This window comes from Pteropus vampyrus, unplaced genomic scaffold (assembly GCF_000151845.1).
Source record: "Pteropus vampyrus isolate Shadow unplaced genomic scaffold, Pvam_2.0 Scaffold6, whole genome shotgun sequence".
NCBI classification, from domain to species: domain Eukaryota; kingdom Metazoa; phylum Chordata; class Mammalia; order Chiroptera; family Pteropodidae; genus Pteropus; species Pteropus vampyrus.
Window position 1 is genome coordinate 7,861,892 of NW_011888787.1, and position 21,091 is coordinate 7,882,982.

General features: G+C 41.0%; 1 protein-coding gene and 1 pseudogene across 3 annotated transcripts; both read right to left on the reverse strand.

Moving 5' to 3' along the window:
• Positions 1-2,292: 2,292 nt before the first annotated feature.
• On the reverse strand, positions 2,293-10,021 carry RBM15 (RNA binding motif protein 15). 3 transcript variants are annotated; one of them, XM_011367521.2, is made up of 3 exons: positions 6,686-10,018; positions 3,329-3,441; positions 2,295-2,665 (listed from the first exon to the last, which is right to left on the reverse strand). In XM_011367521.2, exons 1-2 carry the CDS (start codon positions 9,552-9,554, stop codon positions 3,335-3,337), a joined length of 2,976 nt encoding a protein of 991 aa, XP_011365823.1. In that variant the 5' UTR covers positions 9,555-10,018; the 3' UTR covers positions 2,295-2,665; positions 3,329-3,334. The 3 variants fall into 3 exon arrangements, with proteins under 3 accessions (XP_011365831.1, XP_023391692.1, XP_011365823.1); XM_011367529.2 differs by lacking the exon at positions 3,329-3,441 and having other exon boundaries at positions 2,293-2,665; positions 6,686-10,021; XM_023535924.1 differs by having other exon boundaries at positions 2,293-3,441; positions 6,686-10,019.
• Positions 10,022-15,094: 5,073 nt separating this feature from the next.
• On the reverse strand, positions 15,095-15,213 carry LOC111745636 (annotated as a pseudogene).
• Between the last annotated feature and the right edge of the window lie 5,878 nt (positions 15,214-21,091).

The window sequence follows — 21,091 nt, forward strand, 5'->3', positions numbered from 1 at the left end:
AGAGTGTAACATAATCTTTCTCAAATTGCTATAGCGATTTAAAATGTTTACTAATTGGAAAAATTACTTAATGGGCTTTCAGTGTGAATAAGCCAGAGAGAGAAAACACCTTGGAAATGGACATTCTCAACAGGTATAAGACATTTAAAGACATTCAGCAAAACTTTAGATGGCAGCCAACTCATAAGCAGATATGACACACTGAGAACCTAAAAAAAAAAAAAAAAAAACCCCAAAAACCACTGTACTTCACTTTTCCCCTTTGGAAAGGGATGAAAAACAAAAATTTCACGAAAAAGAAAAATCCTATTAAAAAATTTCGACCCCATTTAAAATAAAGCAAAGAAACCTAAGTTGTGTATAAGTTTTTATAAACTAAAAACTATACTAAGCTGCCAAAGCCTCGAACTTGATTAATGGGGGTAGGGGGGCTGGAAGGGCTCAGAAGGCTTATAGGACAAAACGGAAATGAAAATGATGGTTAAGAGCAAGCAAAGGCTAGACTTTTCTCAACATTGCCTATTCACTTCCTCAAGTTGTAGCTGGCTAATTTTACAATCTCCTTGTGGGACAAGGGTAAAAAACCAACCATTTTGGCTACATCATTCTTAGTCTAGTTAGTACACGGTTTTTTTTTTTTTGTTATATACTATAATATTGTTAACTTGGAAGTTTAGAAATCAGTGTTTGTAATGAGCACCATTTTTACAGCAGTAAATTCTTCCAGCACCATTAAATCACCACTAAGGGTAAAGGTCACATTTAATGGAAAATGTCAAAATTTTAAAGGACATCAAGGCTTTATGTCCCAAATCCATAGCCAGGATTTTAATACTTTGGCTTCACATTAAAAGAACGTTTTCAAAGGTTAAAATCAATTTTAAAAAATAGAAATATCAAATAGAACAAAAGTTCTGGCCTGGAATTTTATAAATACAACAAACACTTCTGTGAAGGGAGTTAGCCAGTAGCGGCAGCAGAGCACCTAAAGACTTCCAGAGACAAATGCCCCAAACATTAAAAGCCCTCACCCTATTAATTATAATGCATTTTGACCTCTAAAAACCCTCTTACCTGTTTACAAGAGTTTATACAGCTGTTTGCCACCGGAACACCACCTTGCAGAGTAAAACCGTGGCATCCTTTGTTGATAATCACCTGTTGCCTAAGTAATCATCATCCCGCATGGAGACAGACAGCACTAGAGCTCTTCCATCCGAGGTTAAAATTCAAAACAAGCCCAACAAGCCTGCATTTCAAGGTGGTCTTCGTCTGCAACTAGTTAAGTTTAAAACTGTCAAAAAACAATGGTGTCTGAAGCCACTGGTGCAGCACTGCTGGCTTCCTCTTGAACTCCAGCGTTGTCACTGTGCACCGAAGTCTCCTGCTGCAAACAGGGGAGTTGTTCTCCTGTACTGGGAACAGCTTCCAAAGCTCAGGAGCCCCTGTGCAGGATAATGCAGGAACTAAAGGCAAACACTTTTTCCTCTTTAAGGATGCCTCCATTTTTTTTCCTCACAATCTGTACTACCAACCGAGGTGACTGGGCCTGAGTGTGCGTTCGTACCTATGAAACCGTCACGGTGCATGCACATCCAAGGCATGTGGAACCACAGGTCAAATATGGCACAGATACCAAGTAACGGTTCTAATTACAAACGCTAGCTCTCAGGAACTCTTCATCCATTCAGAACTAAACCCATCACTGCATAAATCTGGTAAGAAGCCCCTGGAGTTGAAGGAGCTCCTCAAATGTGTCAGGAAAGGCTTTATTAACATCATCATCATCATCATCATCATCATCATCATTAACATTTAAAAAGCAAACGGAGCATTCTCCTTCTTTTGGCAATTTGGTGCAAATGTTAAGTGCAAGATAAAGCAACTGCAAACTTTTCTTCAAATTAAAAATGAAACTAAGGCCAAACGTGATGGGTGAACAAAATAAATCAAAACTTAAATTTCAGCAACTCCGGCTCTTCAAACCAGCAAAGCCCCCGACTCGTGCACTGTGGTGAGGCTTAACGGTGCTTGCCCCGGCTTCTTGCGTGCCAGCAAACAGCACCATTTCCTCATCAAGTTGAGGACCGAGAAGCAAAAGATCCCCTTCACTGCAAACAAAGGGGTCACAGTAACACTAGTGATCCTTCAGAATTGACACACCGCGATAGTCAAAATGATGGTCTCCCTGCTTCTTGCTCAAGACATACAAGATCTGAGCAGCAGCAAGTAACCCCTCAGCTGCAAACAAAGGGGTCAAAGGTTTGCCGTCAATTCACTTCCAGGCAGAAAAACATTTTCCTCAAAAGAAACAATTTATTTAGAATAAAACAAAAGCAGCTCAACTGTGAGCGCACGTTTGAGTGACAGCTACTTTTAAGCTGTGTGAGCCATAAAAAGGGTTTTTCTTTACTTTTCCAGAAATCTTGTGTACACAGCACAAAGCAAGAGGTCATTTTTTTTCCACTTAAAACACCGGCATTGGCATCACAATAGCAGATACACAACTTTAAGCTGCCATTTTAGTAAAATGCACAAATATTAAACAGATTAGCTTTCTTCCATCAAGAGGCCCATGTAAACTCCACATAAGCCACAACTTCTCTTCAAAAAGGTCCATTAGAGCTTTGAATTCCGTATCTTCATCCGCTGTTCACCAGTTTTGCTTGCAAGGGGGGAAAAAAAGGTTATTCAGTACAAATGTTTACAATATTAAAAATATATATATTTCCCCTATGCCATTATAGATGAACATAACATTAACAAGACCTTCCTGGATAGTCCACCTTGACTTCAAAAAGCACCAATAATACCCACTGGCACAAACCTTGAAATGAATTTACTGTATGAACAAATAACAAGTAGAACAACAGGGTGGATTTTTTTAAAGACTGCAATTAAGTGAAGATTATAGGGCTGAAAACACCCTTTATACTCATGTAACTGAGTAAAATATGTTGGAAAATTTTCAGAAAAAAGCAAGTTTATCATCAACCTATAATCAATATATTCTATGTATAACTTAAAAAAATGAAACTGTAAAAAGATGAAGTTTAGTCAAACTTTTGCCCCCTCTAGTTTCATTCTGAAATTTACATGGAGCAATACAGAACTGCTCCTTTACTGTAGAAAGGGGTCAAGATATAAAGCCATTTAAAAATCCACCTTCATCTGTGTTACCAAAGACAGCTATTATTTTCTTTTAAGAAAAACATTCATACAAACAATTGCTAAACAGCCAAAGAACACTTTAGGGCTTTTACTTTCAATGATGTTTAAATCACACATAGAAAACTCTTCATTAAGCTAGACAGTTCACTGTGGTTACCTGCAATCATTTTCTCCCCTTAGGAATATCACTATAACCAGATGTTAACAAGGTCAGCTCCACTTCTCTTCTCTTCTTTTTCTCATACCGAACTCCTACCTCAAAACCATGCACTGTGGCAGAGACAGAAAAAAAAATGTCCAGAAATTCTCTCCAAAGATTTTTTTCACATGAAAGGTCACACAAACCCTCTTCTCAAGAGGATTTCCTAATTCTGTTAACTACAGAGTTTTGGGTGAATGGGCCCTATATGGACCCAAACCAATTCAAGCTATACCTGCATAATGAGCAGCAACTTCACTGTCTAAAAGAAAGTGAATTTAAAATTTTTTTTGAAAAATAGCACTGTCAGTAAAAACCTGCTCATAAAATAGTTTTTAAATAAACTTAAACAGTGTTTGACTCTGAAAGCAACAAACGCACACCTTACTTTTACTACTGTATCGCAAATAATCTAATTAAGAAGGGCCACAATATATTACCTTCAAAATGTGACAAAAGCTTATACCAGCCAGATGGACATTTTAAGATGTAATTCTTAAAGGGAAAACTCTATGTTCAGTTAACAGTCAAAGTATACATCTTAAACCAGGAATTTAAATTTTTGTGTGGAAAATTATAAGAATCCCAGTTACAACCAACATTTAAAAGCTGGATAGGAGCTGAATGCTTAATTTTCCATAAGCTTTTAAGTTATGATCTAAATAAGTCTTAATTAGCTTGATGTTTTTCACCAGTAATACTTAATAAATCATTAAATGATATCATGAAGAAATTGTCTTTCCATTCATTTGAACTGAGTTCCAGAAACATCGACTAAACAAGCTTTTTTTAAGAAAAAAAAAATTGGTTGTTACAAAGAACACCTAATGCTGAGATTATGAAATTGTGACTACTGAGAACTGGAACCAGACAATGTTGGACTTTTGCTTTCTTTCCATTCTGAAGGTTTAGATAGTTTACCAGTATTATAAACCTGCACAACAGAATGGGCAACACAAATAAGAGATTCACCTAAATGATGGCACTCTGTAAGCACCAAACTAAACATAATTAGTTATTTATAATACATACATTTAGAAATGGTATCGAGCCACTGTTTCATAAACACTGAAGCACGAATTTCCCAAATCTAACAAAAGCTGCGATGTCAGATAAAGATTCAAAGATGGAGCAAAAACCACAGTACTCTTCAGTAAGCTGTCACATCAACTTAAGGGAAAAAAAGAGAAAAGAAAAAGGGAAAAACCCCACACTTTGGATTATCATAAAATTAGATGTCATGGACTTCACTCTCTAAAAGAGCAAAATCATTTGTCCAGCCATCTTATCAAATATATTCAAAAGTTAATGGTTAGTGAGATTTAAACTGGAAAAATGTATCTAGCCAAACTGTACTTTGACCCCACGTATGCACGGACTGCACACTTACATTAGTTTCTGAACAGGTGCCTACTCCATATTAGCATGCCAAATGCAGCCTATTAAAAACAAAAACACCAAGTCTTAACTGTAGGATTTCAGGTATTTTCCCTACAGGCAAACCAAGAGCCTTTGTGCTCATAGCCTAGTACCCTCCTTCTCTCCAAATAGCTTAGTTTTTCCAGTTTAAAAAAAATAAATAAATAACACACACGCACAAAAACCGCCAAACCTAAAAAGAAAATTTCTGAATGCATAGTGAAAATCAAAAAAGATGACACAGCAGTGATGAAGCTTTCATGCTGACATGCATTAGACACCTGTCATAATGGAAAATAAAAAATTATATGACATTTCCCTGGGTTATTATTGGTGCTATTTTAAAACTATCAGCTTTGATAACAGAAAGAAAACAGTTGGGTTCTGCCAGGCTTTCAATAAGTCACTTTCATAGAATAGAAATACGACCATGATCCAAAAGGTCTTAAAGTTTCCAATCATAATGAAATATCAAGGACCTTAAAGTCCTCGGTATATAAATCAAGGGGGTGGAGGGAGAGAAATTTACTTCCTAATGACCTGCGAAACTAGGGGCAGGGGCAGTGGGATCGATGGAAAAAAAAAAAATTATCAATTGCTGTTCAGCAGGAAAAGCCTTTGTTAAGACTCAGAAGTTGATATAATCTTGAGTTTTGAAAAAAACCATGAGACTGGGTTAAATTATTTTGAATTAATTCCAGATGTCTGGGAAAATAAGACAATAAAAAAGGGTTTTCGTACACTGACATTTCAATTCTCTGTGATTGGACACCAATAAAAATATTAAACACAAGATTTCAAAGATATTCCATTTTCAATATGTAATGTCATCACTGTTAAACATGAAAATAAAAATACAAGCAAAATTTAAAAAGAGCACGTCAAAGGCATTTCACGATGACTAAAAAATTCTGCAATCCAGGTATGGCTGATTAATGCCCACTGAAACAAAAGATGACTTATGAGCCTGCAGACAACTCTTCTTTCTATTATTGAAATCAGGAATCACTGAGTGGATACAAAAACTTATCTTTGATGAAAAACACTTAAATTCTGAAATATGCACAATTAGAACTGTACCTGCTTTACTTCTCTGAAAAAGTCAGTAAAAACACCACCACACACTCATAACTGACCAACGAATTCTGATTTTCAAAGCACCTACTCATTCCTTGCATACTAGTGTAAGCATAAGACACATATGGTTTGTAACATATTCCTTCCTCAATTTTTACTGAACAGTTACAGCTACAAACCAAAAGTGCATATATGAGATACAGAACTCTAGAACTAATGATAAAAATGGGTATGTTAAAGCAAACTCTCTGAGAATAAACTGTATTTTTAAGAGAAATACTCAAGTACCTGATTAAAATAATTACATTACTATACAATTTGCCAGCTTATACTTTTGAGATCCCTGATCAAATTTTTTCAGCCATACAAATAACATTTCTGGTACAGGAATTATTTACTTACATACTAATCAAGCCATATTTAGGTGTATATTACCATCTTTATACAGTCAGTGGGCTCTTTTCTCCAAATTCTGACTTTCCAAAATTTTGGTTTTGTAACTTTGAGGATTTTTTAAGCTAAAAGTTAAAAAAGAAAAACACTAAAAGAGGAGAAAAGTTACTCTTAAGAGTGGGAACTCCTAATTAAAGTAAATCCATCCGCCTACTGCCTTCAGGGCAACCTTTTCACTTAAAACAGCTAAACTGTCCTGACATCTATTTTAAAGAGGTCTATAAAAATATAAAAAAGAAAAAAAGCTACAACTAAACAACTAATTAAGAAGAAAATTTCATCTGATGCTGTATCCCATTATACATCACAAAACAGAAACCATGGCAAAGTAGTAAATACAAGTTACACATGGACTTTAGGACGCACCACGGACAATGATCATGACCAGGTAATCTTCTTCAGATTTGGCCAGTGCCTTGGCAGGAGAATCCAGGAACTGCTGGGAGAACTCACAGGGTGGGAAGGCATGAAGGACCCCGGTGTTTTCCTTGTCTTTGTTGCCCCCCACAGGGAGGCTGATCACCCCAGCGGCCTGCTTTTGCTTTAAATAGGACACCAGGTTCCTAAGTGGCCTCTGAGTAGAGGTGGCAGTGTCTGATGTTGCAGAGGAAGAAGAGGATCTGCTGTCGGAACTTCCAGGCACAGCCAGAAGAATGGCATAACCATTGGGCCCTGCCACTTTGATACGTCGAGTTACTTCATCCAACTTGGGCTGGTCCAAACGAAGACGCTGAGTGATCTTGAGCTGGGCCACTTTGCCTCCAGTCGAGCCCTCCACTAGAAGACTGCTAGCCACTTGGAGGTCGCCCTGCAACAGATGCATGTTGGAAGGAAAGTTGCTGTTCTTCAACAGAAGCATGCCCTGCCAGGCCAAACAGAGCTTGGGAGAGGCTGCGGCTGCAGGGGCTGTCCCACCATCCTGTTTCTGGGACGGGGACTTCAGCTTCGATGAAGCAGTGCTGGTGCTGGCTGCACTCCCATCAGACCGGTCTTCTTTTTTCAGAGGGCTTTTTCCCTCAGTAGGAGCAGCTGTCCGGTGCTTCCTATCGCGTTCAGCTGATGCAGAGTTTTTGCGGTCTCGCTTGTCACCCTGGCTCTTCTCCAAACTACCCCGTCTGTCTCTGATTGGGGAGGGCCTTTCCAAGAGAAGAAGACGAGAAGATCGATCATTGTCACTGTTGTAGCGATCCCGGCTACTGCTCAAGTCTGGACTGCGGTCGGGAGAAGGAGCACAGTGACGTTTCCGAGGACGGTCACTCTCAGGGGACCTATCCAGATGCCGTCCCCCACTCTCCTCAGGCAGCCTTCGCTTCCTAGGCTGGTCTCTGCTGCTGGGCAGATCTCGCTCACCTCTGTCCCGGTCCAAGGACCAGCCATCCCGCCTGCGATCCAGGCTATCCAGTGGCTCATAAGCAGGCACAGCAGTAGCTGCAGTCCGAGTGCTGCGTTCCCGGACTGGAGGCGGTGGTGGCACCCAATCGGAGTCAGTATAAAGGTCCCTATCACGGTCTCTGTATAGTAAGGGTGGTGTCCTATCCCGAGCACCCCTCAAAGGGTCAGGTGCCCGATGTCCAAAAGCATCTGTCACCAATTCATAATGAGTTAAGGGCAGAGGCTGCAGATACTGCTGCTGGTAACGATGTTCTGTGTCTGCAAAGTCTACTCTAAGGCGACGATCTGGGCCACCAAGTGGAAAGCCCCGCATGTGGGTCCAGGCAGCATGAGCTGCATCCAGGCTTTCATACTGGATATATGCCCAACTATCACCTTTGCGGTAGTCGATGGTGCGTATGGTGCCAAATCGGTCAAACTCTCGTGCTAGGGCAGCAAGAGGCACCCAGGGTCCCAGGCCACCCACCCAGAGGCGGGTGGTGGGGGTAGCTTTACCATAACCAATTTTAATAGGATTCCGAATTATAATTTTGCCAGACATTGCTAGTTTGGCCCGGTGAGACATATCCAGGTTCTCGAACTTGAGAAAGCCATAGGTACTGGTCTGGCCTCGAGAAGGCCTCTTGATGTCTACTTCTGTAATGACTCCAAAGCGATCAAAAGCCCTTCTTAGATCACTCTCTGTCACAGTGATGTCTAGGTTGCCCAAGAAAAGCGTCCGGTTAGCGCGCTGATCATCCTCCGGTGAGATCTCATCCACTTCTCTGAAAGGAGCAGCACCTGCTCCAGCTCCCACCCTTGGCTCAAGACTGTATGCTGGGCGCACTCTCTCATAGAACGGGTAGTCTCGCTCTCTCTCCAAGTCTCGGGGCAATGGTGGCGGAGGTGGAGGGGGCAGGCGGCCAAGAGCCAACTGCTGCAATCGGTAGTCTCTGTATCCCAAGGCTGCGCCACCAGGGGAAAGTGATCTCTGGCCTCCACCACCTCCTCCAGGGGGGTGCCGGTGACCCCCTACAGAGGCCCCGACCACGCTGGATGACGGAGGATAATTATCTTTGTCTAAAGGGGAGCGGCTGCGGCGCCGGCTCACATACACAGCTTCTATCTTCAGAGGCCGGTCATAGAGCACAAGGCGGCCTCTGGCATGCTTGGCCGCCCGCGCGTCCTCCGCCCGCCGGAAGTTCACAAACGCTACGCGCTCATCCCCGCTGCCAGAACCCGAGAGATGACTGATTTTGACACTTACATCACCGAAGCGTTTGAACTCGTGAAACAGTCCGTCCTCCACCGCTTCGTCACTCAGCTGGGACCCCAACTCGCTTATCTTCAGTGTCTTGTACTCCCCGCCGTCCCCGCCGCCAGGAGCTGAGGAGGCGGCCCCAGAGGAACGTGACTCCCCGCCTCCACCCCGGGAGCTGCTGCGCGACTCGCCCCCGCCCGAAGAATTTTTAGTGCTTGGGGAACTGTAACTATGCAAGCGGCTACTGGAGCTGCCCCCACCAGTGTCATACTCGCGGCTACCACCTCGGCTGCTGGACTTGTCCAGATGAAGGCTCCGCCGCGACCCGCCGCCGCTGTCGGTCTTTCCGCTGCTGCTCCCATTGCTGCCACCAGAGCCCCCTAACTTCTTGCTCCGCTCCCCGCGGGAAGTCGAATCCTCACCACCACGAGAGCGTTTGGGTTTGACTGGGGAGCGCTCTTTTCCCTTCATTGTTGCGGGTCGTCGGAGGTCGTCTCCGCGGAGCTGACTAACCCGCCGCCCCGCGCTCGTTTCACACAGCGGAACCGCATGCCGCCATCTTGGACTCCGCCGCGGCAAAGGATCCCGCCCCTCAGGCCTCATTGGTCAAGTAGCTCTAGTCTTCTACAGTCTCATTGGGGAAACTACTTGTCTGTCTTTACATCTCCCCGCGCTCCGGGAAGGCGCCCGCCGCACCACTGTTATTGGGTTCCCAACGCCTTAGTCGGAGTCCCTCATTGGTTATAGTCGTTGTCCATCTTAACGGTTCCTCGCGCCAGGCTTTAGCTCCGCCCCTCGCGCTCTATCGTCACCAGACCCAAAGTCTGGAGGCGTTGATTGGACAAAAAGTGTGCCCTGTAACGGTACTTCTTGCGCGGTGAAAGCAATGAGCCCACCTTCTCGTCCCTTTCATTGGTTTATGACCCCGTCCTTTAACCCATTATTTGGGAAGTCGGGCAGTCCGGTCTGGCGTTTTTCTCTTGAGAGGCCGCCTCACAGCAATCTCGCGAGAGAGAGCGCTCCCTCTTTCGACCCCTTCTTTCAACTCCTCCGGCGGCTAAAAGAAATTTAAATCTGATTGGATGGCGATGGTGAAGTTGATAGGCTGAAATAACTGTCCATCACTCGCGTAAAGGGGGTAGGCCCACGTACTGAGGGCGTGGACTGAAGGTGAAAGAGTGGAACGCGCTTGCTGTGCGACGTCACTTAGACTTCGCGAGGTGGTTACCAGGGGCCAGCTCCGCCTCCCAGCGCTTTCGGCGTTCTTCCCTCAAACATTTGTTCGGTCCCCAGGCGTACTTGGCTGTGCTTCGGCCTTCTGAGCTCGAAAGTTCTGGAGTCGCCACTTCCTACCTCCAGCCACCCAAGCCCACAGATCCCTGTGGAAGCCGTCTCTGGGGCGCCTAGCGACAGCATCTTAGTCCCTCTGGCGTTTTTGACAACAACCTGTAAAAGCCCCGCTCCCTATGTTCGAGAGAGCGCTGCCCATGGTCCCTGGGGCCCGCGGAGCAGCCCGAGCCGGGAGTTCACAGTTCACGAATTCCCGGCTCACACTAATGGCCCCGGACTGTGCCGAGGTGGAGCACGGGCAATCCGGTCATGCAGCGCAGTCGAGACGCATTCTCGCTCCGGTGCCCAGCTCTTCTTGGCGCTCCGGACTCTCGCCCAAGTACCCCGGGCCACCTAGCGGGGAGTGACCGACGCTCCCAGCTTCGCGGGCCGCGGGACTGTCTGGCCACCGCGGACGTGTTTGTGGGCTTCCTGTTTTATGTTGCGAATTCACGTGGATTTTGGATTTCGTAGTCCTGTAATGGAGCTATGTTTATTTTTCACATGCAATGCCCCTCCCTTTAGATAGTCAAGTGTAATTTATGCTCCAGTCAGTTATGTCGCATCTTTTTTTGTGGCTTCATGTACCTCCCAGCAGCTTCCTCACCCTGCCCCACTCCGTTATTCTGTTTTAGAATCCAGTGGCACGACCACCTTGCTGTCTCTAAATCTACATCTTTGGGCTCCCCTCAATCATTTTCTCCTTCAAAAGCCAACTTGCCTTTTTTCCAAAGACCTTTTTCGTGTCACAATAAAGCACCTGAGCGAGGTGCTGGTGATACCGACACTGGAACAGATACAACCTCTGTCCTGCTGCTCACGATCTGGTGGAGGGTGGCAATTCCGAGTCCATCTATGCAGTCCTCCCAGGTATCCTCTGGGGCAGAGGTTATGAGCATTCTTGCATTCCTCGTCAAACCACATCTCTCAAGGTCCAATGTGGAGTAGAGAATTGAGATGTTTTTAAAACATGACAATTTTTAAGATAGCAATAATTCCCCCCAACTGAAATCTGAACTTGAAAACTTTTGAGATTAGATACTGCGACCTGTTTGGCTCTCCCTTTGCCATCCTTCTCTTTCTAAATAACTTTGAGGAAAGTGAAGATGTGGGCCTTTTCTCTCTTGATTAGATCAAAAAGAAGCCCAGAATATAAAAGCATAAAAAGCCATAGTATTGTAGTATGTAGACATACTCATTTAATTAAAACTAGCTATTAAAATAAAACTTTATAAAGCATAGAACATTGTGTACAATGCTACCGTTTGTGGTTCTAGAAATGATACGTATGTGTATTTGCATATGCATTTTTTGTATATTCGCAGAAACTTCGTTTAGAATACTTGGGAAATTGTTACTAAGATCACGCTGAGGAGGGGGTGTTGAGGGTCTTGGTAAGAGAGAGACTTAACTTTTCATTGTATGCATTATGCATTATTAAAATAAAACTTGTTTTACCATGTGCATGCTGTTAGTTTTATTTTTTAAAATAGAAATTATTTTTTGCTTTTCTTAAAAACTACTTTCATGGAAAAAGTAAAATATATACAAAAGTAGAATACTATAAAAAACTTCCATGTACCCAACACCCAATTTCAACAATTACCAATTCATGCCAATCTTGTTTCATCTTTACTCTTCCCACTGTTCCTCCTCTTCATTTTTCTGTTGTAGGCTTATCTGGTGCATTTTTTGCCCCAACATGGAATCAGTCATTTTTTCAAGGAGTTCTGGTTCCTTTTAGTGGAAATGATATTTAAAGACAAAAATCGGGATACTAGGGGATAAAAAAAAAAACCAACACACTATTTGTAAAAACGCATGCACACACACACACACACACACACACACACACACTTCACACAGGGCATTTTAATCTATTTCAAGTTAATATTAACACAAAATCGAAGGTGTAAGCCATTAACTGATTACTTAAGGTAATAGCCAATGTAAATAAACCAGGCTCCAGACTGACTATTTTTGGCCTAAACTGACCTGCTTAGGTAACTCGCTGGTCAACAAAAAAGATAATGACCAAATAAGTGTAGTTTTCCAAACCTCATGATAGGGAGTGAGGGAACACAAGAGAGAATTCAGGGAGCTGGTACCAGTATGTGTGGCAGTGCCTGAGTCTCTGCTAGGCTTAATGGCTTTCCATTTGTAATACCAGCAAGCTTGATGGAAGCTACTGCCCATAGCTAGCTTCAGCACAAATGCCTGCCTAAGATGATTAATAGTCTTTCTGGTGTCAAGAGGATTGGTAAGTTCAATGGGTAGAAAGAAAAGGCCTGGATTCCATTATCAGTTACAGAGCCAAAATATGGCCTATGGAGTGTGTGCGTGTGTGTGTGTGTGTGTGTGTTCATGACAAATGGATAATGACATAATATGTTGACCCATGCTGTAGTCAAATAAGTTGTTTTTTCATTTCCTTTGTGTTCTTTAAAATACGAAGCTATTTAGAGAGGTTGAATCAGTATATTTTCACACATGTGCTTTTCAGATAGTGCTGAGAGGATAAAAGTGACCCATGATTTAGAAGTCCAGGACTTTGAACCTTTTTTCTGGTGCTGGTAATGGAGTTGTTCAGGTCCAGTCCAAGCTTTCATCTGATCTCCTTATGCTCTATAGCCAGATTTGTGAGAACAGCTGATCTGGGCAAGGAGGATCTTTCAGCAGTCACGAAAACAGAGTTAAGCTACCAACAGATTCCCCGACCATCAATCATAGCAGCATGTTGATCTTTTAGTGCCTTGTTAAAAACCAAGTGCACTGAAAAACTGCCACTGCCCATTCCGGCCTCAGTGTTGGCCCCTTGGAGCTGTACAACTTGAAGGCACTAGTACCCAGTTTGCATTATAAAGACACTTACTTATTTGTGGTACGTGGGTTTTTTTCAGCAGTTTTATTAAGGTATAATTTACATACCATAAAGTTCACCCAGTTAGAGTGTGCAATTCAGTGGTTTTTAGTACGCATTTCCAGAACTATGTATGTGGTCCATCCTTTACTATTATTACAGAAAGCACTCGGCTATAACTTCTCCTAGGTGACTAAGCCCTAATATAATTACTTCTTTCATTTATTTAGACAATTTAAAGTGCAGTGTTTAAGAGCATGGACTCTGGAACCAGCCAGCCTAGATGAAATCCCAGCTCTGCTGTGGGCCTCAGAAGAGATACTGTTAATCTCTCTGGGACTTGATTTTCTCCTCTATAAAATAGGAATAATCATAGAATCTCTTCACTTGGAGGATTAAATGAGATAAAACATAAAAAGAATTTAGTGCCTGGGATCTGTTAAGCACTATATAAATTTTACTATTACTAATATAGTTTCTCTTTGCACTTGATTATATAGAATTGGATTAGTCATTATCCTTAGTTCATGACACGCAGTCATCAACAGTTCATCCATGGACCTTTAAACTTTAATTTATTTATCAAGAACATAGTGAATACCCATGAACCTAGAACTCGGATCCAAAAAAATAGAAAGCTACCGATAATTTACATCTACCTAAATGCTCCTCTCTTTTCACTGCCTACCTTCTTCAGTAGGTAGCTACTATCCAGAATCTGATATTTAGCAATCCCTTATTTTGTTTTAAGAACTTTAAAGAATATTTTAATGGAATTTTACAGAATTCATGTGTGTGTGTGTGTGTGCACGTGTGTGTGTGTGTGTGTGTGTGCGCGCGTGCATACCCACTCTAGCAGAACAAGGGTCTCAAGATCTGGACAGTTCTTAGCAAATTGCTATTCTTGCTAAATGTTAAAATGTAGCACAGTATTTTACAGAGGTAGCTGTAAACAGGATGAGCTTGACGAGAACCCAAGGGATAACTGTAGCCAAGGAAGAAGAAATCAACATGTAATTAACCAAAGAGTGTATATAAGCAATGGCTAAGCATCCTTTTAGTGATTTAGAGCTTTGGCTGTGAGTCCTCTGTTTCCATTACTACCTCTTGTTCTTGTTCTTGTTCTTGTTCTTGTTCTCAATAAGCTTTGGATGTGAGTCCTCTGTCTCCATTACCACCTCTCGTTCTCGTTCTCGAGAACGAGAGGTGGTAATGGAGGCAAACCCCTTGAGTTCAGTAACACATGGGTGTGCATACACACACCTTAAAAGTATTGTTTTATTTTTGCTTGTTTTTTTTAACTTATATACATTTATATTTGAACAATATTGTATTCTTCTGAGACTTGCATTTTTCATTCATAATGTTACTATGATTCTTCCATGTTATATGAAGCTATAGTTTACTTATTTCAATTGCTGTAAAATATTCCATTGTATTGAATATACCACCATTTATATATCCACTCTTCTTTTGATGTACATACGGAGCCTTTCCTGTTTTTATGTTGTTATAGACAGTACTAATTCATGTGTCCTGAGGCACACAAGCGAAAATTGCTCTAGGATAGCATAGGGAGGTGATGGTATGGGATACCTAAGAGTGGAATTACTGCATTATAGGGCATATTGAGTGGTCAATTTTACAATAATGCCAAATTGTTTTCTAAACTGTTTTTTAATCAATTTACAGTTTCACTAGCAATGTATAAGAGATTTTATTGATCCACGTTATTGGCATTTTAAAACTTTTTTTTTGCCAAACAAGAGGATGTCAAATAGCACCTCTTTGTGGTTTTGATATTTTATTTCCCTGAATACTAGTGAGGTCGTGTATCGCTTTATACATATGTTTCTTCATCTATGAAATAGATATTGTGTCCTTCACTTACCGAGTTATATCTTTTTCATATGTCTAGAAGTTTTTCATATAGTCTTTTTTTTTTTTTTTTTAAAGCCTGCAGCACTTGGTATTCCTAGGTGGTCTCCCATCCAAGCACTAACCAGGCCCGGCCCTGCTTAGCTTCCGAGATCAGACGAGATCGGGCACATTCAGGGTAGCATGGCCATAGACTTTCATATAGTCTTGATTCTAATCTTTTGTAGGGTATGTGGCAAATATCTTTTTCTAGTTTGCAGCTTACTTTTTCAATTAACTTGTGTTTTAATATATAAAAGTTTTTATTTTTAAATAAGGTTGAGTTTAATAGCCTTTTATAGTAAGCACTTTTTGTATCTTGTCTAAGAAATCCTTCACTTCCCCCAACCCTGCCACCAATATTTTCAACTATATTAAAGTTTTATTCTTTCTCATACATGTTAGAATCAATTCATCAAGTTCCATGAACCACTATGATTGGGGTTTCATTAAATCTATGAGTTAATTTAGGGAAAAGTGACATCTTTATGAAATTAAGTCTTTCTGTGAATGGGATATCTTTTTATTTAATTAGGTCTTATTTAATTTCCTTCAGCAAAATTTTATAATTTATGAGTACTCTTGCATGTCTTTTATTATGATTCATTGCTATTATTAATGGTGCTTTTTTTTTAAAGTTATGCTATTTATTGTCAGTGATTTGAAACAGCCAGTTGTTAAACTGTCCTATTATTTATATTAACTTAGTGTATATAGATCACTTTGAGTTTTCTGTGCAGACAATCATATCATCTACAAATAATAAGAGTATTTCTTCCTTTCTAATCATTATAATTTAAGATTTTCCAGCTTTATTGTGCTAACTAGAATCTTTGACACAATGTTAAAGAGAGTGATAGCAAACATTCCTATTTTACTCGGATTTTAAAGGGAATGTTTCTAATGTTTTTTTTTTTCTATTTAGAATGATACTTATTACACGTTTTGTTTGTTCACATTATGTTATCCTTATATCAAGGAAATCCACTTTATTCCTAAATTTCTAAAAGTTTTTAATCGTAAGTAGATGTTGAATTTCTTCCCAGGTAAAAGAAACTTAAAGAGACATGACGATAAAATCAATGCACGATGCCATATTATATCTTAGTTGGGGGCAGAAGCTATAAAGGACACAATACTAGGATAACTAATAAAATTTGAGTCTGTATTGTAAATTAGTTAATATTAATGTATCAATGTTGTATTTCCTAATTTTGATGATTATGCTGTGGTTATTAAGATAATATCTTTGTTCTTAGAAATTCACAGTGAAATAGTTAAGTGTAAAGGGACATGATATCTCCAGCTTACTCTAAATGGTTCAGAAAACTTTCAAGGAATGGATCATTTCCTTCTATTGCACAGCTCTGTGATCCTTATGATGCTTCATGATCTGATATGGTAAATCAAGTTCCAGCCATCAAATAACATTCCAGTAAACCAGCAGGGAAGAATAAGGGAGGAAAAACGAGATGTCTCTCTCCTTTTAAGACACTCCTAATCGTAACTCACTACAATTCCACTTCTATCTCACTGGCCAGAATGTAGACATCTCGCCACACTTAAACAAAAAAGGCCAGAAAGTGTATTCTGTGTTTACTTTAGCCAAGACAAAAATCAGTGGTCTTATTTCTAAGGAAAAGGAGGAGAGCAGACATTGGTGTCACCAACAACTCCCCATTGGGTGAATTACATGACATGATGCATGTAAAGCTCGTAGTACTTAACAGGATTCAATTAAAACATTTCGCTTACATTATTCAATTTGATCCTCATAGTAATCATGTAGGTTAAGGCAAATCCGTGTACTCTGGAGGATACCCCTAACTCCACCCCAAAGTCTGTGAAAAGCATTTGATTTGAAGTCATCCTTACATACTATGGGTGACACTACTAGTTGCCTAACCAATATCCATTCTCTCTTTCGTTGTTGTGAACAAGTACAGTACTTTGATGGGGACATTTTTTAGAACAAATGTTATAGACAATTCCATAGATCTCTAATGTAATGGGAAAATACATAGTAGCTATGTTAGTATCTGCCTGCTGTAAGAAGTGTGCTTTAACCTTGGTGGTTTATAGCAACTGGAAGAGAGTATTTCATTTGATTGTAGGCAGTTGAGAGGTGAAAATTAGGTGTCTTGCAAAGGAGTTGGGGATTCAGGTATTCTCAATTACTGGACAAAGCTTCTAAAGTCAGAGGCAGTGAAAGCTTGATTTGCTGCTTCTTTTTGGGTATTACGCAAAGTTCTCTTGCTGCTCCCTGTGCTGGGTGGAGATTCCAATTGAAAGAGCTCTCGATAGTGTATTCTACATAGTCTTCCCATCTCTTGCATATCAGATTCTGTCCACCTATAAAGACCTAATTTGAAGTCATCAAATTAACAAAATGCGTGTACTCCTGTCACCGTGTTTCAGTCGGACAAAAAGATGTAGCTTCCGGTATTTCCTGGTATGTTTAGTATATAAAGTTTTTCATACAAGTGCAATTAACTCCTGAGATCTCACGAGCCACCTCTGTGAGCCCATTATTAGCCAGAAGAGATCAACTTTGGGGAAACCTAGCCCTTTGACACAGCTATAAATCATCTAGTAGAAAATGGACTTCTGCAAATGTTTGTGTATGTGTAGCATGAATAGAAACAATATTTCCATGACATTTAAAAAATTATGAGCTCCTTGAACTACTCAATTAATTCATATTTATTAAGCATCTTCTATGTGCCCAGGACAGTGAAAACACAGTGAGAAATTGTATGATACGATCCCTATCCAGAATTTGCTTGGATGGGAACAAAAATCAGGTATACTTAAAATTAGTCCATGAATTATTAAAATGTAAAATTTTTAAAGTTAAGTCAAATATAAAGGTTTAGTAGTAGGAAAGATCAGTACAGGCTGGGGCAGTTGGGACTTACATATGTTCATGGTAAAATTCCAGACAATACAGAATGCAGCTGTAGAATGCTGATTAAATTCCAAGCAATGTTTTGTTAAGGGCACTGACCCTAAATTTCCTTACTGCGTAACCTTGGACATGTCGCTTAACCTCTCTATAAATGGAAACTATTATGAAGAAATGAGATAGGATGTAAACTATGACAATGTGAGGAATTATTATGGGTGTTTAAGCTCCAAAGACTCCAAAGGCTTGGGGACAGGATGAGAGAGCTGTATCTGGGATCCTAATAATTAGTGTAATTAGGAATAGAATAGATTAACTCTTATTTGAGATGTTTTTAGGTATGTAGAAGGAATTCTTGCCTACAGTTGAGGGTGAAGATGATCTCTAGGATCTCTCCCAGCTCTGCAATTCCCAGATGCCAGGACACAAACCTATAGTCACACAGGATAAGACAGGCAGGCCCCAAAGAACATGGTACAGGTGGGGACTGCATTGGAACGAGAGCCCTGGGATTTTCTCTTGCTCCCAATGACAGATGCTCCAGAGAGCATTGCTAATCCTAGGACAATGCTTTGCTTGAATGAATTGAGGTGAGAGCAGACCCTCCCCAGTCCCTCAGTTGCAGAGAGATTTCTGGTGAAGCGGATGGGTGTCTGTGTGTTATTACAAAGCCAGCTCTGTGTCAGTTCAGCTGCCTTGTAGGAGAAGAGTGACTTGATCTAAACCTATGAGAATGAATTCTTTCCAGCTTCCTTTCCACCACCATCATCATGGACCAAATTACCATCATCCCAGACCAGTTCATTAGCCTTCTAAACGGTCCACTTATGTCCACTCTGGCCCACATCCAATCAGTTCTCCTCTCAGTAGCTTGAATGATCTTTCCAAAACACAAATCTGATGGCTTCCATTGCTCCTCAGATAAAGACAAAAATTCCAAACATGGCCTATATGGCCCTATAAGTTTTGGCTTTTTCTAACATTCTAGCCCCATCCTGTTTCACATCCCTCACTGGCCTTCTTTCTGTCCCACTCACTCATCGAACTCCCTTCACCTCGGGGAACATGCTCTCCTCCACCCTCATCACCGTTCGAACTCCTCCTCATACTCCAGGTGTCAGCTGCAGGTCACCTCCTCAGGGCAGCCTTCCTCGACCAGAATGAAGTTCCTCTATTACAGGCTCTCATTTGGCCGCGTGATATGCCTCGCCTTCATGGCACCTGTCACAATTACAATTTTACAATTGTTGTGATTATTTGATTTACAATTCAGTGTGTTTGAGTCATGCTTATCTTCCCCCAAGTCTTCATAAGGACAGGCCTGTGTGTCTGTCTCCTTATCATTTTATCCACAGCTCTCAGCACACTGCCAGACACATAACTGACACATGAAACTTTGTTGAGTAAATGAATGAACATAATCTATGCAGTATTTCCCAACATCCCATAAAAAGAGTCAAATGAGTTTAGAAAACACTTCATACCATATTATCCAAGCCTCTACCCATACCCCCATGCATCTTTGCATATAAAAGATGCTAGCAAACTCTGTAAAGAAGCCCTCTACTTAATTCGACCACAGACTATAAACCAGGGTTCCCATGCTCTGGGAAACTACCATGGGCAATGTTTCTACTTGCGGGAGATAATCCTCCTTGCCCACGATAGTGCTGTTTTCAGAAGCAGCAAATGGCAGGAAGGTTCTAAGTGTTTGCCAAAAGGAATTTGCCAAGAGTTAACCTGCCCTGGGAATCCAGGCAAGTCTAGGATTTAAGGTTTAAAAAATGGAGCCACAATCATGAACAAGCTCTAAGAACAAAAGCTTCCCCATTAGCGGAAGAATGGACTCTGTCAGCACAGTTTGTAGAATGAATGGAGGGGGAAGGTATCTGGGCTGATAACACATCAGCTAGTGGGCCCCTCCTTTCATAGAAAAGATAATTGTATGGTTAAAACGAAGAAAATTCGGTTGTGAGGAGATGTTTAAGCTTTTGTAACTAACGTATGGGCATTTTAAGTAGCTAGTTAGTGAAGGCTGGCATAATAAACCACAGGGTATAAAGGTGCTTACCCAATAACTGGATTTAAAAAGATACCACAGACACTCTGAGCATAAGTAAATACTGATCTTCATTTGGTTTGGTGATAAACATTTTGTCAAGGGCTATTTATTCTAGGATTTCACATTACCTTTTTTTTTTTTTTTTTAAATCCAATGTTTTCTTCCCCCCACTTCCCCCCGCCACGACTTCACCAGTGTTCAACCTCCTTGATCTTTTTTGTATCTTTTTGACAGTGTTCAACAACTTCTCCTCCAAATTCTCTCTGCCTTTGTTTCTGTGCCCTGCACTTGCAATTCAGTCGCATTTCGACCAATATTTATTGATCATCTGTGATGTTCAGACACTGGGTTATCGTCATTCATTTATAAACTCATTCATCAACATGAATTGAGTTCCTACTGGATGCTGGGCATGGTGCCAGTGACTGAGATACGAAGATGAACAAGATAAAGGATCCCTGACTTACGCTGCAAGGTCTAGCGAAGGAGACAACTCACATATCGCAAAATAACGATGGAAGTGCAAACTCGGGGGGCCGTGGCCCTGAGAGGAAGAACCAGTTGCTTCTCTCTGGGGTGGGGGGATACGTTGCACAGCATAGTGTGTGTCAAATGCTAAATCCTCAATAAATATTTATCACAGGAACAAAAAGCCTTCTAGGTGGAGAGACTAGCCTGACAAGGGGATCTGCAGGGAGCCCCGCTGGGTAAAGTCACAGTTTTCAACTCAGAGGGAAGGGTTTCAGATTTTCTGGGGGCGTGGAAGTGCTGGTGATGGGGATAATGTTCATCTGAAAGAGAAATGTTTTCTTCCTGTTATTTAATTTATAAATTTTATGTATCTGCCTATTTAAAAAGCACATTATATACATTATTAATTCACGATTTCAATTTTATGCATTTATATATCATAAATGAGAATAACATTATTGTTTTTATAATATAAATTATAGGAATTAAAGCCTAAACTGGGAGGGAAGGGTTTCAGATTTTCTGGGGGCGTGGAAGTGCTGGTGATGGGGATAATGTTCATCTGAAAGAGAAATGTTTTCTTCCTGTTATTTAAT

Bases quoted from the DNA above. Each gene is read 5' to 3' on its own strand.
- RBM15 (XM_023535924.1), bottom strand. From the start codon at position 9,554: ATGAGGCCTGAGGGGCGGGATCCTTTGCCGCGGCGGAGTCCAAGATGG. The intron at 3,442-6,685 runs GTGCGTCCTAAA...TCTCTGCCACAG, and splicing joins GGTCATGATCATTGTCCGTG to TGCATGGTTTTGAGGTAGGA.